Source organism: Sarcophilus harrisii, chromosome 4 (genome assembly GCF_902635505.1).
Source record: "Sarcophilus harrisii chromosome 4, mSarHar1.11, whole genome shotgun sequence".
NCBI lineage: Eukaryota > Metazoa > Chordata > Mammalia > Dasyuromorphia > Dasyuridae > Sarcophilus > Sarcophilus harrisii.
In genome coordinates, this window is record NC_045429.1 from 388,720,886 (window position 1) to 388,736,947 (window position 16,062).

Below are 16,062 nucleotides of genomic sequence, written 5' to 3' on the forward strand. Positions count from 1 at the left end.
ATTAAAGATTTAAAAAACTAAAACAACCCAAGATTATTGCAGTTTGTTTCCACATTTGGCTGTTTATTCATCATTATAATGATAAGTTCTTTTTGTTGTTGTTGTTGCATGTAATATTATCTTTTTCCCCCCCAATTACTTGTAAAGACAGTTTTCAACATTCATTTTTGTAATATTTCAAGTTAAAACTTTTTCTCCCTTCCTCCTTTCCCTCTCCCATCTCTCCCCAAAAGCAAACAATCTGATATAAGCTATACATATATACAATCCTGTTAACATATTTCCATATAGTCATTTTGTGAAAGAAGAATTAGAACAGAAGGGAAAATCCACAAGAATTAAAAACAAAACAAATTTAAAAACTGGAAGTACTACAATATGAATAGAGATAATAAATTCTACTGCCATAGTAGTTAAAGGAAAATATGGAGAACAAAACAAAGAGGGCAGGTGATGTAGTAGATTTGATTGGAGATTCATATTCAATGAGATAGAAATAGTTCATTTTATGTATTTTATGAAATCAAGTAAAAATCATAATTCTGGATGGAATCATAGTGATACTTGATAAATTTGGGGCCATTAATCAGATATCTCATGAAGTATCCTGTAGTACATTTCTGTTAGAATATATTGCTCATTGGCCTATGTGCACTGTAACCATAAGCCTTCCTTAATGATGAAGAAAAATCAAAGGAAAACTAATAACTCAGAAACAATACTTAATAGGATATTTCCTGATAAGACATTCCATACCAGAATCTCTAGGTTGTTATGGCTGTGGGGATAAGTCACTAAGGAAGGGAGCCCAGACTGCTTGCTCAACTCCAGGCCAATCTTGGGCTCTCTGACATGACCACTCAAACCAAAGCTGGGGGAATCAGTCCAGACTGTGGAACTGAGTGGAGTTTAGACTATCAACTGAGTGGACTTTTTTGTGAGGTTCACCTTCTGGGGACATCACGCTTTGTCACCTTCCCTGGAGCTAGCTGCACCTTCTTGATTAAAAGGTCTCGTCCATCATGTTTTTACATTCTTCTGATTGTTCCACCACCACCACCCCTTGGAATTTAAACTCTTTCAGGCAGTAATTATTTTCCTTTTGTATGTCTATTCCCATCATGGTGCTTGACACATAAAAAGAACTTATTTCATTGCTTATTTCATTTATTCTTTCGAACTCTACAGTGCCATAGACTGGTTTTGTTGCTGCCTTAATACATGACATTCCACTGTGTTTTTACTGGCTGTCTCTCTTGTTTAGAATTCTCCCTTACCTTAGCCTTGACTCACTAATTTCCTTAAAAATTCTGGTCAAAGGTCCACCTTCTCCTTGATCTTCTTTTTTTCCTGATCTTCTCACCTGTTATTGCCCTTCTTTTCTTCCAAATTTCTTTGTATTTTGTATCTATATATTTATATATTTCTTTTCCTTTAGGTCAAGTACTATTTCTTTGTTGTCTTTTTATCCTTAGCACAAAGCCTGCAGCATAGGGGGTGCTTAGTAAATGTTTGAAATCCAGTTTTTTTCCAACTATATCTGCTTTTTTCCCCCTTTTATATGATTCTTTAGAACCATCTAGATTCCCTTTGGGTCAAAGATATTGATATTAATGTGTGTTCATAAAACTTTCAAGTTTTTTAATGATTTGAGTGCTTCCATAAATTTTTTTTTAATTCATCTTTGTGTGGTTGATATCTTCATTGAATCACTTACCATGGCATTCTTATTTTTAGTCAAATGCACCTTGTATCCTTTTTATTGATGAAATTGATGCTATCACCCCCAAAAGAGAAGTTGCTTCAAAAGACATGGAACGGAGAATTGTGGCCCAGCTCCTAGTCTGCATGGATGGTTAGTGTAAAATAAACATTTGTTTAAAAAATATTCTTTTTAAAAGATGTATAGTTTTTATTTTTATTTTTTGTGCTTTTTATTTACAAGACATATGCATGGTATTGGTCATCCTGCCATGTAGGGGAGGGGGTGAGGGAAAGGAGGGGAAAAATTGGAACAAAAGGTTTGGCAATTGTCAGTGCTGTAAAATTACCCATGCATATAACTTGTAAATAAAAAGCTATTAAGTAAAAAAGAAAAAAAAAGAAAATGAAAGGTTAAAAAAAATTGAAAGTAAGAAAATTATTGAATAAATAAATACAAATGCATAGGTAATTTTTAAGCATTGACCCTTGCCAAGCTTTCTGTTCCAACTTTTCCCCTCCTTCCTCGACCCCCTTCCCCTAGAGGGCAGGTAGACCAGTACATGTTAAATATGTTAAAGTATATGTTAAATGCAATATATGTATACATATTTATACAGTTATCTTGCTGCATAAGAAAAATCAGATTTAGAAATAAGGTAAAAATAATCTGAGAAGGAAAACAAAAATGCAGGCAGACAATAACAGAAGGAGTGGAAATGCTATGTTGTGATCCACACTCATTTCCCATAGTTCTTTCGCTGGGTGTAGCTGGTTCTCTTCATTATTGAACAATTGGAACTGATTTGATTCATATCATTGTTGAAGAGGGCCATGTCCATCAGGATTGGTCCTCATACAATATTGTTGTTGAAGTGTATAGATCTCCTGGTTCTGCTCATTTCACTCAGCATCAGTTCATGTAAGTCTCTCCAGGCCTTTCTGAAATCATCCTGCTGGTCATTTCTTAATGTATAGTTTTTATTATAGGGGCTGATGCTAGTTCCACCAGATCTCTTAGGATTAGATAATCTACATTGGAGAAAATTGCTTGTTTTGTGTACCTGTTTAAATCTGAAGTAGAAATGTGTTTGGTGGCACTGACATTTGTGTAATGATATTAAAAAGCCAATGTGCTCATTTCTTTTTTGGTTACCTGCATTCTCTGTTCTTTTGGCTTGTAAGCTTTTATCATCTTTTTGATGATAGTTTGCTTTTTAAGATTCTATACTCCTTAAGTTACAAGTAGAATATCCAAATAAATATTTCCTATTGACACTTTTGCCATACAAGCTTTGTTTATAGTTCAGAGGAAAAAAAAAAGGCTCTATATATTAATTTGAATTTTCCTTTTGTAGAAGGGGTAAGTGAACTTCATTTCAGATGAGCTCACCAAAGGAGAGCAGAGAGAAAAATCCCCTAGGATAGTACCTTTGTCAGCACTTAATGTAGATGGTCAGCATACCAAAAGGGGATTTTCTCATCTTTCTGTTCTTTTATTATTCCCTCACCTAAGCCAGATTTCACTATAGTTTTTTGTAATTATTGTCAACTGGACTCTTCTCATGGAGTGTCTTGTAGAAAGGTCTTTTTTATGTTAGTGATCAAATACATTGTTGATTTTCCTGGCTAATTAATTGAACAAGTCATTATAGAATATGGTACTAAATTGGAGACTTAAGGTTATATAAACAAAGTGGAATTATAAATCTTTATGCATGCCATGTACTTACTCAAAACTTAATTAGGTAGGGATAAGATATGAAAGTGTAAGCATAATACAAAACCTATGTAAATTATATGGTAGAGATTTATATATAAATGCTAAAGAACTTTAACATAAGGAAGAGAGCTTACATAAATTTAAAATAACAGAATATCTTGCAACCTAATAGTTGAGGTTGTTGGGGTTTTTTTATGTGATTTCCTTAAAGGCTTTAAGTGGGATGAACTTACTCAACCACTTAAATTGAAATTCAGCAATTATCTTCCCCCTTCAGAATTGGATGATACAAGGAACTCAAGTAAATTTTTTTTTCTTAAAAAAAGTTTGCATTTATATATGTATGTTTAGCATTCTTTTCTTTTACAATTTTGAGTTCCTCATTTCCTCTCTTTCCCACCCAAGCAATATATCAATTACTCATATGAAATCATGCAAAATACATTTCCACATTAGCTATATTTTTTTTAAATCAAGAAAGAAAAAGTGAAAAAAAATCATACTTTAATTTTCACTTAAGAGTTTATCAGTTCTTTCACTTTAGGTATATAACTTTATTTGAAGTACTTTGGAATTATGTAATTCAATCAGTAAAAATGTCAGGTTATAGCATGTGAAAATTCCCACTATTTGGAAGAAAACCTCACTGTTGAACTTAGGATTATGTCATTTAACTTCTTTGCCTTAGGCTTTCTAAAAATGGGATCAATAACTGCATATTTCTACTCAGATGAAATCTGTATAGAGAAAAGTCAAGGTTGTATGCAAGGAACTCTTTCTAGACCACTAATAACTGTTTATTGTGAAATAAAATCTTTAAATCCAAAGAGATTAGTATTTTCACCAGTTTCTTAGTTATTTCTTTTTTCTTTTAGACCTGAATAATTTGGCTGCTACAGCGCAGGTCTTAGTAATTGGAGCTACCAACAGACCAGACTCACTAGACCCAGCATTGAGACGTGCAGGAAGGTTTGACAGAGAAATTTGTTTGGGTATTCCAGATGAAGCATCCAGAGAAAGGTAAATCTTTTATTTCTTAAGTTGTTATTTTTATTTTTAACATTGATTTAAAAATTTTTTTGAGTTCTGAATTCTCTCCCCACTAAGGTAAGAAATGTGATATCATTTATACATATGAAGTCATACAAAACATTAGCCATGTGTTTGGTTTTTGGTTTTTTTTTAAAGCAAAGAAAATAAAGAAAATGACAATTACACTTTAATCTGTATTCAGATTCCATCAGTTCTTTCCCTGGAGATAAATAGCATTTTTCATCATGGATTGTCAGGAAGACACAGTCACTGTTTATTAGAGGTGAGATTTGAATTTAGATTCTTCTAATTCAGGGTCTATTCTCTGTTTGGGATTGTCTTGGATCATTGTATTCATCAGGATAGCTAAGTCATTCACAGTTTTTCATCCTTACGATATTGCTGGTACTGTGTAAAATGTTCTCCTGCTTCTCCTCATTTCATTTTGCATCAGTTCTCATAAATCTTCCCAGGTTTTTCTGAAACCATCTTGCTTTACATTATTTATTAGTCACATACTACATATACTACAACTTATTCAGCCATTCCCCAATTAATGGGCATCCCCACAATTTCCAATTCTTTGCCACCACAAAAAAATCTGCTATAAAAATTTTTGTATATAAGGAACCATTTTCTTTTTCTCTAATCTCTTTGGGATATAGGCCAAACAATGGTATTGCTGGGTCAAAGGGTATAGACAGTTTTATAGCTGTTTAGTCATAGTTTCAAATTGCTCTCCAGATTGGTTGAATCAGATTGCAGTTCCGTTGATAGTATATTGGTGTCTCAGTTTTCTGCTTCTCCAACATTCATCATTTTTCCTTTTTTGTCATCTCAACCATTTTGATAGGTATGAGATAGTACCTCAGATTTGGTTTAATTTGCATTTCTCTATTTAGTAGTGATTTAGAGCATGTTTTCATATGACTTGAGTTAGCTTTGAATTCTTCTGAAAAGTGCTTGTTCATATTTTTTGACTATCCATGTAAGAATGACTCATATGCTTATAAATTTGACTCATCTATTTCTTTATATTTGACTCATTTTTGAGTCAGATTTGACTCACATATTTCTGTGTATTTTGAAAAATTAAGCCTTTATCAGAGAAACTTGCTTAAAATTTTTTTCCTTGCTTGTCTTCTAATCCTGGCTTCATTGGCTGTGTTTGTTTTAATTAAAGCTTTTTATTTTCAAAATATATACATGGATAATTTTTGACGTTCACCCCTATAAAACCTTGTGTTCTAATTTAGTTTTCCTCCCTTCCCTCACCCCCATCAAGTAATTCAATGTATGTTAAACATGTGCAATTCCTCTATACATATTTCCACAAATATCATGTTGCTCCAGAAAAATCAGATCAAAAAGGGAAAAAAATGAGAAAAAAAATAAAATGCAAGCCAACAACAAAAAGAGTGAAAATGCTATGTTGTGATCCATCCTGTTCCCATAGTCCTCTCTCTGGGTGTAGATGGCTCTCTTCATCCCAAGATCATCGGAAGTAGTCTGAATTGTTCCATTGTTGAGAAGAGCCACATCCATCACAGTTTATCATCATATAATCTTGCTGTTGCTGTGTACAATGATCTCCTGGTTCTGCTTATTTCACTTAGTGTCACAAACAATATATCCAATCAGGGAGAGGGCATAAAACTAAAAAGAGATAAAGAGAATTAAAGAAGAAGAGGGGGGTGGCATATGGGAAGGAAAAAAAGATGATTAAAGAAGCACAGAAGGAGAGGAGAATACAAAAGGAAAGCTAGGGATGTGCCTTTATTTTTTCCTGGCTCCTTCCTTTCACTGGATTAGGTGTAAGGAGCTGTGGTAGTTCCTCTCTGCTTTAGCTGGTGTGATCTTAGTTGTTCTTTCTCCTCAAAGAGAGCCATGTTTAGCTGTGACTGGTCAGTCCATTGGAAGCTTGGGAGACTACCACAAGGAAGGGACATTTGGGATGAAGGTGTCTTTAGACTGGCTGATTTCCTCTGTGGTATATGATTTCTGCTTTGTGGAGCAGTGACCCAATGCTTTGTGGTCCGGTGCCAGCCTCTCCCAGGTCTCACAGTTATCCTGGAGGTCTCCAGAGAAGCCTTGTACCACTTCTTTAGACCTCTCTGTGAGCATTTGCCTTATGCCAGTTCTCTATCACGTAACTTTTTAGATAACGTTGGCCATCCCTCCACACTTAGGCTTTCTGCGTATAGTTTGAGTGTTTAGCTTAAGAGAGAGCCCCATTGTCCAGTATTGTGTCTTTCCAAGTAATCTTTAGAGTCTTAATGGAGAGTACTTCTGGCATGGCCCTGGCATCCTGACCAGGGCTCATGGGTATACAGCAGTGAGGTTAGCACAGCAGCTGGGTGGACCTTCAGTTTGATAAGCAGCCTGATACAGAATCTCTCAAATGCTATGACCATTGGTTTCAGCAAATGGAGAAAAGTTTAATTCTATGGATAAGCTCATTTACCTTGGTAGTATACTTTCCAGGGACATCCACATAGATGATCGGCTGATGCATACATTATTCTTGTTAAAACACTTATAAATACATATTCAACTGTGTGAGGACAGCATGATGGTGGGTTGGGTTTTGTTTGTTTTGTTCTGTTTTATTGGCAGGACAGTATATTGTATAGAAAATAGACCCTGAATTAGAAGAATCTGAGTTCAAATCTCATCTTTGATAAATATTGTCTTCCTGAGTTAGTAACTCCATACCACAAGTAGCTCTCTAATAACATGTACAGTGCTGCCTATTGCAATTAGCATTGTTCTTGTTTTAAATCCTCTCTGTAATGGTAGAAGGAACACAGGGCCCAGTGTCACACAGCTATTAAGGGCCTGAGGCTAGAATTGAACTTCCTAATCCAAATCCAATGCCCTATTCATTGTGATAAGAAGACAATTCCTGCTTTGAACAAGTTTATTAGTCAGAAGTAGAAGAGAAGCTCACATGAGACATTTAAATAACAATACAAAGACAGTTCATGAGTAAACTAAAAAGATAAACAGACTTAGGAAATTAGGAATTATCAAAATGTTCAAACTCATGTCCCATCTTGCCTAATATTCTATTTCTACCAATTTGTGATTGGGTTGTGACTGAATGTCCTAAATCCAGTTCTCACTGGAAAATGATAGGAAATGACCACTACCTTCTGAAGATCTGACAAAGGAGAGAAAATCTAAGTATACTATGTATTCTAGGTCTTAGGAAAGCATACTTCACAAGGTACAGAAGAAAGATAGGGTTTTCTTAAGTAAAATGCTTCAAGGGAATTCAGTTCAAAAGAACAGGAGATGCTTGAGAATATTGTGAAGATAAAGAGTCTTTGTCTTCCAGTGGAAGGGGGAAGATGGGATTTGTCTGAAAATATCAGTATGGATAGCCAAGGAACTCCAAACAATTAACTTTTTTTTTTTGTTTTTGTTTTTTTGTTTTGTTAAGGCAATTGGAGTTAAGTGACTTGCCCAGGGTCACACAGCTAGGAAGTGTTAAGTGTTAAGTCTGAGGTCAGATTTGAACTCAGGTCCTCCTGACTTCAAGGCTGGTGTTCCATCTACTGTGCCACCTAGCTGCTCCCCAATTTACATTTTAAAAAGAGATAAAAAAAGAAAGTAGATTTCAGGCCAAGTAATAGAGGGTAAATTTTGAGTGTGGCTTGCTTCTATAAAAATAGTTTTAGGAGAGCTAAAGCTCAGAATAGTCTTGGCTGCTATGGGAAGCTAAAGATAATAAAAAGGGAGTTTTAGTATTGGGAGAAAAAGAATCAAATAAAAAGGAACTCCTCTTGGTATGGATGGGAACTGCCAACAAGGACAACACAGAAATGTTCCATTTTTATTTTTTTCTGTTTTCTCTGAAAGGAAAAATATCCTTTACATTGCAAATGACAGCAAAAATGATCAGGCAGGGAATTGATATCCCATATAAGAAAGTTCAATAAGTTTCCCTCATGAATTCGAATGACCTGGAGAGGAGTGGATATGAGAAATATTCCAAAGGTAGCATCCACTGGACTTAAGAATAGGTCGATTGTAGAGAATGAGAAAGAGTAAGGGAGTTGGAGAATAACTGGGTTGTGAACTTGGGTGACTAGACTGGGAGGATGGTGGTCAAAAGTTAGGAAGAAGGAAAAGGATAATAAATTAAGCTTGGGACACATTGAGCTTAAGTTGTAGAGATGTCTAATAGACAATTTTAGCTGTGAGACCAGCAGTAAGTAAGGAGTCGGGGTGGGGCTCTAGATAAGTAAGTTCTGACAGTCATCTGCAAAAAAAAAAAAATGATAATTGAAATTGTAGTAGCCAATGAGACCATCAAGGTAATAACAGAGGGAGAAGCGAAGAGGGCCAAAGAAAGAGCTTTGGGGGATACTCCGCCATCTATGTATACACTATGGATGGAGGAACCTGAGAAAGAGTGATAGATAAGTACGAGAAGCCTTTTCTTGAAAACTTGAAAGAAATGGAGAAAGAAAGTAACTAACAAGTGACAAAATGTACAGAGAACTCAAAAGGGATTTAGAATTTGGAATTCAATATGGCAGTAAGGGATCACTTTGGGTAGAGCATTTTCAGTTTAATTATGAAGTGGACCTTGCTACTTTTGGGTGTTTGTTCGCTTATCAACTCTAAGTTTTAAACATAAGTTAAAATTTAAGGCTATTACTACCTCTTAATATCTTGGTAATTTTCTTTAGTCTTAACTACAATGCCACAGCCACACCCACTTCCCCTTAAGCTTTAAACCAATTTTTTCTTTCACCATTTTCCCCCACTTTATAACTTAGTCTGTGAATCTTTTTTTTTTCCTTTTGTAGGCTTTCTCTTCAGGTTCTTCTCATTAATTATCTTTAATCCTCCTTAATTCTCCTAAGGGACAAGTTGGAGGTTTTGTGACTGGTGCTAGACCTGAAGTCAGGAAGATCCATCTACATAAGTTCAACTTAGGGCTTCAGATACTTACTGGCAATGTGACCCTGGACAAGTCACTTCACTTTGTTTTCTTCAGTTTCCTCATCTGTAAGATGAATCGGGAAAAGGAAATAGCAAACTACTCCAGTATCTTTGCCAAGAAAATCTCAAAAGGGGATCTGCAAAGTCAGACATGACTGGATAACAACAAATCCTCTTTGGTCTATTTATGTCCTATTTAACTTACTTTTGGACCAGCAAATTATTTTTCAAATTTTCCTTAATTTCTCCTGAATTTTTCCTCCCTAAATTTAATTTCTGACCAATTTCAGTAGAGCAAACTCTTCCATATCATTTACATAATTTCCTAATCATTTCAAACCCTTTCTTCTTCTTTGGCTCCTTGTCCCAGGCTTTTCCCATGAAGCCAGAAGTAGTTTAATAATGGTAATATGAATTTAATTATTCTTATCACTATGTCAAATGTATTTTTAAAAGCTGCTGAGTCTTCTTGGTGCAAAACTTGAAAACTAGTCATTATATCATGGATTATTTATTGGGTTTTCAATATTTATATTCAGAATTTTTTAAAATGCAAGTCTAGGCTAGAGAAATCTGATAGGATTGGATTCCTAACAGTGAAGCCTATCTCATCATAATTATTCTTATTATGAGATTAAAATGCCTAAAACATATGAGGGAACGAGAGTGAGGTATAATAAAATTTATTGCAGTAAATGTAGCATTGGCCCTAGAGTTAGGAAAAGTTGCATTCAGATCCAATCTCAGATACTTAGTAGCTGTATGACCCTTGGCAAGTCACTTCACTTCTGTCCACCTCAGTTTTCTCAACTATAAAATGGGGATAGTAGTAGCACCTATTTTCCAGGATTATTGTGATAACCAAATGAGATATTTGTAAAAGCTTTGCAAACCCTAAAATATATATAAAATGGTAGACCTTTTTTATATTGTTGTTATTGTTATGACAACTTCATGACTCTAGTAGGTCAAACAAATGCTTGGGTTGGAGGTGTTGATGATGATATCAGTTATGTTATCACAAGGAGATCAGATTCAATACCAGGATTAGATTTCAGGTCTTATTCTGTGGAGCCTTTTGTTTATCAGCAATATTGTTTTCTCATACATATGTAATAAGGAGGATTATAATGAATCGCATGTATCCTTAGTTCTGTACTCTAGCAACCAAATTGGCTTTAAAGAGAGAATGATACCAGTTAAAAATTTTCCAAATTTCATGATTCATTTGCTGTTTTTTTCTATTGTATTTGTCAAGCTATTTGTAACACTTAGATGTCTAATTTCTGGTTCCTTATTGTCTATCGGAATTCTTTTCTCCCTTTTTTCCTCCTTTCTCTTATTGCAATGAGAGCTCATTGGAAGAAAGGAGTGTTTCTTTTTTCTTTCTTTCTTTCTTTTTTTCTTTTTTTTTTTTTTTTGTATTCACCGCTGCCTGGCATATAACTGATGCTTAATAAACAGTTGCTGATTTCTTATTTATCATTTTAGTTCTGTTTAAACTGTGCTGTCCCTAGAATTTGGAGGCATATCTGATGATGTCTGTTTTTCCTCTCTATTGAATTCTGACATCTAAAAGTCACTTTCCTCTAAGGTATCCATCATGTGTACTTTATCATTTAGTTCTTGGTTGAGTCACATTAGTAGTGAGTCTCAGTTCACTTCCTGTGAAATGGAGCATTCTGGACTAGACTTTTACCATTTGATTGCTGCCTCCTAAAGTCTTCCTGATCTTGTCATCTGATGTTCTTTTTATGCTGTGAAGACTCCAGGCATTGTCATCTGACGCACTGTTGAGGTTTTCATTTATCCTGTCCACTTTTTTTTAATTTATAAAGCATATATATGAGTAATTTTTCCAACATTGACTGTCCACTTTTTAATGTAATGTTTCCCCCAGGTAGAATGTGAGCTCCTTATCAAAAAGAGATTGTCTTTTTCTATTTCTATCCCTTATCCTTAGCATACTTCTTGGTATGTAGTAACTATGTAATAAATGAATTAATTCATTAAGTCATTCACTTACCTCTCCAAGGATGACATCTTTAAGTCAAGCCAGAAATTTGACAAAATGTGCCAGAAATTGTCTTATGGTGCAAGTCCTCATTACTGCTATCCAGACTACTCATTTTTTTTTTCTTAGTCAACTGATAATCATTTATGCATATATCTAGTGTAAGTGAGGTAATGAAGTAAACATTCCCACCCCTCTAGGATAGTATCTTTCTACACATAAAAAGAATAAAACAATCCCTATCAAGGAACTTATTTTCTAACGGAGAAGACTCATGAATAATATTTAATTATATATAGAATAAATAGTTAGAGATATAGATTGGACCTGTGTTTTATAGGGAATTCCCAGATGAGAAAATTTCCTGCACCAATGCAGTTCTTAGTATTTTTCTATAAAAGCCTTTTTTTCTTTCAGTCTTACTTTCTTAGAGACGTGGCCAGGATTATATAGCTAGCATATGCCAGAGGCAATAAGCTTGCTTTTCCTGGTTTTGAGGCTATTCACTATTTCATCTTAGCTCTTTTGCTATAAATAATAAACAAATATTAAATGCATAACAGGAAGAGTAGAAGTTGGGGATATCCAAAAAAGTTTCATCATGTTGTCAAGTTGGCCTAGTGCTTTGGAATCAAAAATGGTCATTAAATATTTGGATTGGATTGAGGTGTGATGAATTTGATTTTTTTTTTTCTAGCATCTTGAGAGTTAATTTTAATTTAACAGATAGTTTTATGCATTTAAATGGATACCCACATTTTTACTTCCTGCTTCTCCCCATAACAGAATTCTTCGGACTTTGTGTAGAAAGATGAAGCTCCCTGAGGCTTTTGATTTTCGTCACTTAGCCCACCTTACACCAGGTTACGTTGGTGCTGATCTAATGGCACTACGTCAGGAAGCAGTCAGCTGTGCTGTTGATAGGGTTCTGTTAAAGCTAAACGTGATGAAGCACAAAGATGACCAGTCTGGAGATATGACAATGGAGGGAAGTCTGGTAGAGCTGATGGAAACAGAAAATGATTTAAAACCACAGGACCTTCCTGTAAAGGTAAATGACTACAAGCCTTCTTCCTTGTGTTTTTTATTTTAATTAAGTCAAGCCAGTTTATGTTTATAAGACTACCTATTCATTGGCATCATTGCTTGAAGTAGTAACTGTTATTTACTTTAAAATTATAGGAAAGTTTGTCTTTAGGGCTTTTCAAACTTTTTCCACTCATGATCCCTTTTGTCTTGAGAAATTTTTATGTGACCCCTGAATATATAGGTCTATAAAATAGGAATCAAACATTCACTGATAATAAATTATAATTATGAGACCCACAGTTTTAGAAGCTGGGCTCTAAAAAAATTTACAGTTCCTTCTCAATTATTTATTTTGAGTAGACTGGATCTTTAGCAAACTTTATATAATTACAAGGGTTTTAAGCAATTTGGGCATGTTTTTCAATGGACTTTTGTAGTTGTTTTAAGGTGATATTCCCTTCCATAATAGCCGCAGTACCAGTTTCAAGTCCAATACAGTGTGAAGTCAGTCACAATAATCTCAGAAGAATATTTGTCAGGCAAAAACTTTTCAAGGAAAATTTTGATAACATATTTAGATTTAGATGAATCCCTAGACATTATGAAGTTTTTTATTTTATAACCAGAAAAAGCCCCTCGTGGTGAAGTAATAAAGTGGCAAAGTTGGGATTTGACTGGATTTTCCTTCTCTAAATCCAGTCTGTACTGTTCTGTGTCTGATCAGCTCTTATTGGGAACTACAAGCAAACTTTATTTAAGTTAATAATTCAGTAATCATTTATTATGCAATAGATTAGTTATTGGAAATATGATCAATATGGATTCATTTAATAATGGGTCATTGTGATTGGGGTAAAGGAGAGAAGTGATCAAATTTGAGAAGGAGAAAATTAGTAAATCTAGGAAATTTTAAAGAGAATGCTTTGAATTGGGGGGAGGGAATCAGAGAAAACTACATCAAGAAGTACCTCAGCCTTGAATTGGGAAATAAACTTTAAGAATTCTTAATCAAGCACAGATTAGGTGACCAGTTAGTTGTTGGGGATATGGTAGAAGGGATCCTTATTGGATTAGGCAAGTTCTGAGGTCCCTTCTAACTCTTCAAATATGCGAAAGTTAATTGTTAATCAAATTCTTATAAATGAAATCACCTTTAAAATCTATTGGGGGAGAATTGTTTTAATAAATCATATGGTGTGTTATAAAATATAGAATCATTTCTAAAAGTAATTTTTGGTCTATTTAATAATTCTGTAATCCTTTACTTGGCCTTCTGTTAGTAACATGAATTTCTGAAGGCTTCTCCACTAAATGAAAGCAGGGAGTTTTTAAAAGTGGTGTTCACCAAATAGGCATTCCAAATGAAAGGAAACCTCACATTTCAAAAGGTAAGCTTAAGAAACAGAAATGAAAAGGATATTAATTCACATTTTCATTTCTTGTACTTGTATCCTCCTAACATCTAGTACACTGCTAGACATTGTATATATAGTAGACATTTAATAAATATTTGATTGATTGATTGTAAAAAAATTAATGGAAGACCATGTCATTGCAGCGTATGTAACCTTGGTGGCACCAAGTCATATTCACAATGATGTCAATTTAGGAAAACCATTAATTTATAAAGAAGCTTATTCTAACTTCCGAGAAATAACAACAGATGTCTGGGGAGCGGGGAGGAGATTGGAGAAGAGGTGTTAAAAATAAGTATAAAAACATAGATGTGATCTTTTCAGCAAACCCTAAATGTTATCTGATTCTCCTCTCCCTGTCTCCATATCTTCTGTCTCCAAGGATGAATTACTGAGGCTACTAGAGTTGCTAAAGGACCAAAACTCCATCCCAGAAGAGCAGCTGCAAATGTTATGCATAGAAATGAATGATTTCATTGTTGCTTTGTCCAAAGTACAACCTTCTGCTAAGAGAGAAGGCTTTGTCACTGTCCCTAATGTGACCTGGTCAGATATTGGAGCACTGGAAGATATTCGAGAGGAGCTTACCATGGCAATATTGGTAGGTGTGTTTAATTTTAAATCACATGAAGCAGTGAAAGACAAAGAATTGCATTATTGTATCCTGTTGTGTACATAGGTATCTTGGTTTCAACACCTTCATTGCAGGAATGGTGTGTGCTTTTAAGACTTTCCTTAGATTTTTCTTTATTTTTAGTTGGCGATTATGTGTCAGCTGAACCAGAGATACATCAGGTTTCATTCTGAAGCCAAATTCTAAATTGAATATATTTGAAAAAGAAATATTTTTAAATTTAACTTCATCTTTTAGTTTTTGTGTTAAATTTTCATTTTTACTTGTTAATCAACTTTAATAATAATTGAAATCAAATCTATTGTTAAAATAAATGAAAAAGGATAAGAAATGGATATCAGTTTAAATTGCAAGAGAAGGTATATTAGACAGGCCTCTACTATACTGATTTGTGTAAAATTTACATTTTCCAGAAACCTGAGTGATTTCTGAAAATTTTTTAACAAGCATTTTTATAAATAGTGCCTTGCGGGAAAATGGTCCAGTTGATTCCCCAACCTTGTATTTTGTCCTTTTGATGGGAACATCAAGACTGCAAATCATTAATTCCATTTGGTAGTCCTGTTGGAAACGGACTGATAATTAAACTATGTCGGGATTTTTGTTTTTAGGCCCCATTGCGCTATCCAGATCAGGTTAAAGCTCTTGGATTAATGACTCCAGCTGGTATCCTTCTTGCAGGACCACCTGGCTGTGGCAAGACACTCTTGGCAAAGGTGGGTGTTTCAACTGCATATGTTCTGTATATTGTACCACACACTGTGATCAAGTCAGATGTCCCTATGTGGCGTGGTTTTCTCACAAGTAATGTCTGGATAAAAGGAACAAAACTTATCATAACTTAATAGCACTTTTACTAGCTACCTTGATAGTTATGAGCCACTGTCTTATTTTTGGGCTTTTCTACTTTGAAGAACATATACTTGATACTTTTCAGGCCTCTTTTTTTTTGGGGGGGGGGGGTATTGCAAGTTTGCAAGATTTTGAGAATTTAAAACTGATGGATGAGAGCTGTTTGGGATTGAAACTGTAGTAGTAGCTCTGTGGATTCTATATTTCTTTGGTCATAATTACACTTAGGACTTTTAAACATATGTGTCTGACATGGTTGCTTTGTTTTTTGATTTTGTTCATTTGTTTCAGTTGTGTCCAACTCTGTGACCCCATTTGGGATTTTCTTGCAAAGAAATGGCAATGGTTTGTCATTTACTTCTCTAGTTCATTTTTTTCAGATGAGGAAACTGAGGCAGATAGGGTTAAGTGACTTGCCCAGAGTCACATAGTAAGTGCCTGAATCTGGATTTGAACTCAGATCTTCTTGACTCTAGGCCTGGCACTACCTAGCTGCTCTATTTTATTTTACATACTGATAAATTCTGCATAATGCTTTGTTTAAAGAAGTTACCGATAACTTTGCTAAGTCAATTGGGATAAATAATTGCTAATCCCAAATTTTAAAAACTCCATTTTAACTTTCAGCTTTTAATACTCTTATTGTTACCCCAGCTTTGTTTAATTGCCTAACAAAAAGAATGGTGTATGCCTTCTTCACCCATCA

The 16,062-nt window shown here is 34.6% G+C and overlaps 1 protein-coding gene across 6 annotated transcripts in view; it reads left to right on the forward strand.

The window, feature by feature from the left end:
* Nucleotides 1-16,062, forward strand: part of NVL (nuclear VCP like) — an 84,616-nt gene that overhangs the window by 32,708 nt on the left and 35,846 nt on the right. For all 6 annotated transcript variants that reach the window (XM_012547910.3, XM_031967056.1, XM_031967055.1 and 3 more), the window contains exons 11-15: nucleotides 1,738-1,855; nucleotides 4,300-4,444; nucleotides 12,213-12,477; nucleotides 14,253-14,471; nucleotides 15,116-15,220. In XM_012547910.3, the coding sequence (XP_012403364.3) occupies nucleotides 1,738-1,855; nucleotides 4,300-4,444; nucleotides 12,213-12,477; nucleotides 14,253-14,471; nucleotides 15,116-15,220 (852 nt within the window). The remainder of the gene's footprint in view (nucleotides 1-1,737; nucleotides 1,856-4,299; nucleotides 4,445-12,212; nucleotides 12,478-14,252; nucleotides 14,472-15,115; nucleotides 15,221-16,062) is intronic.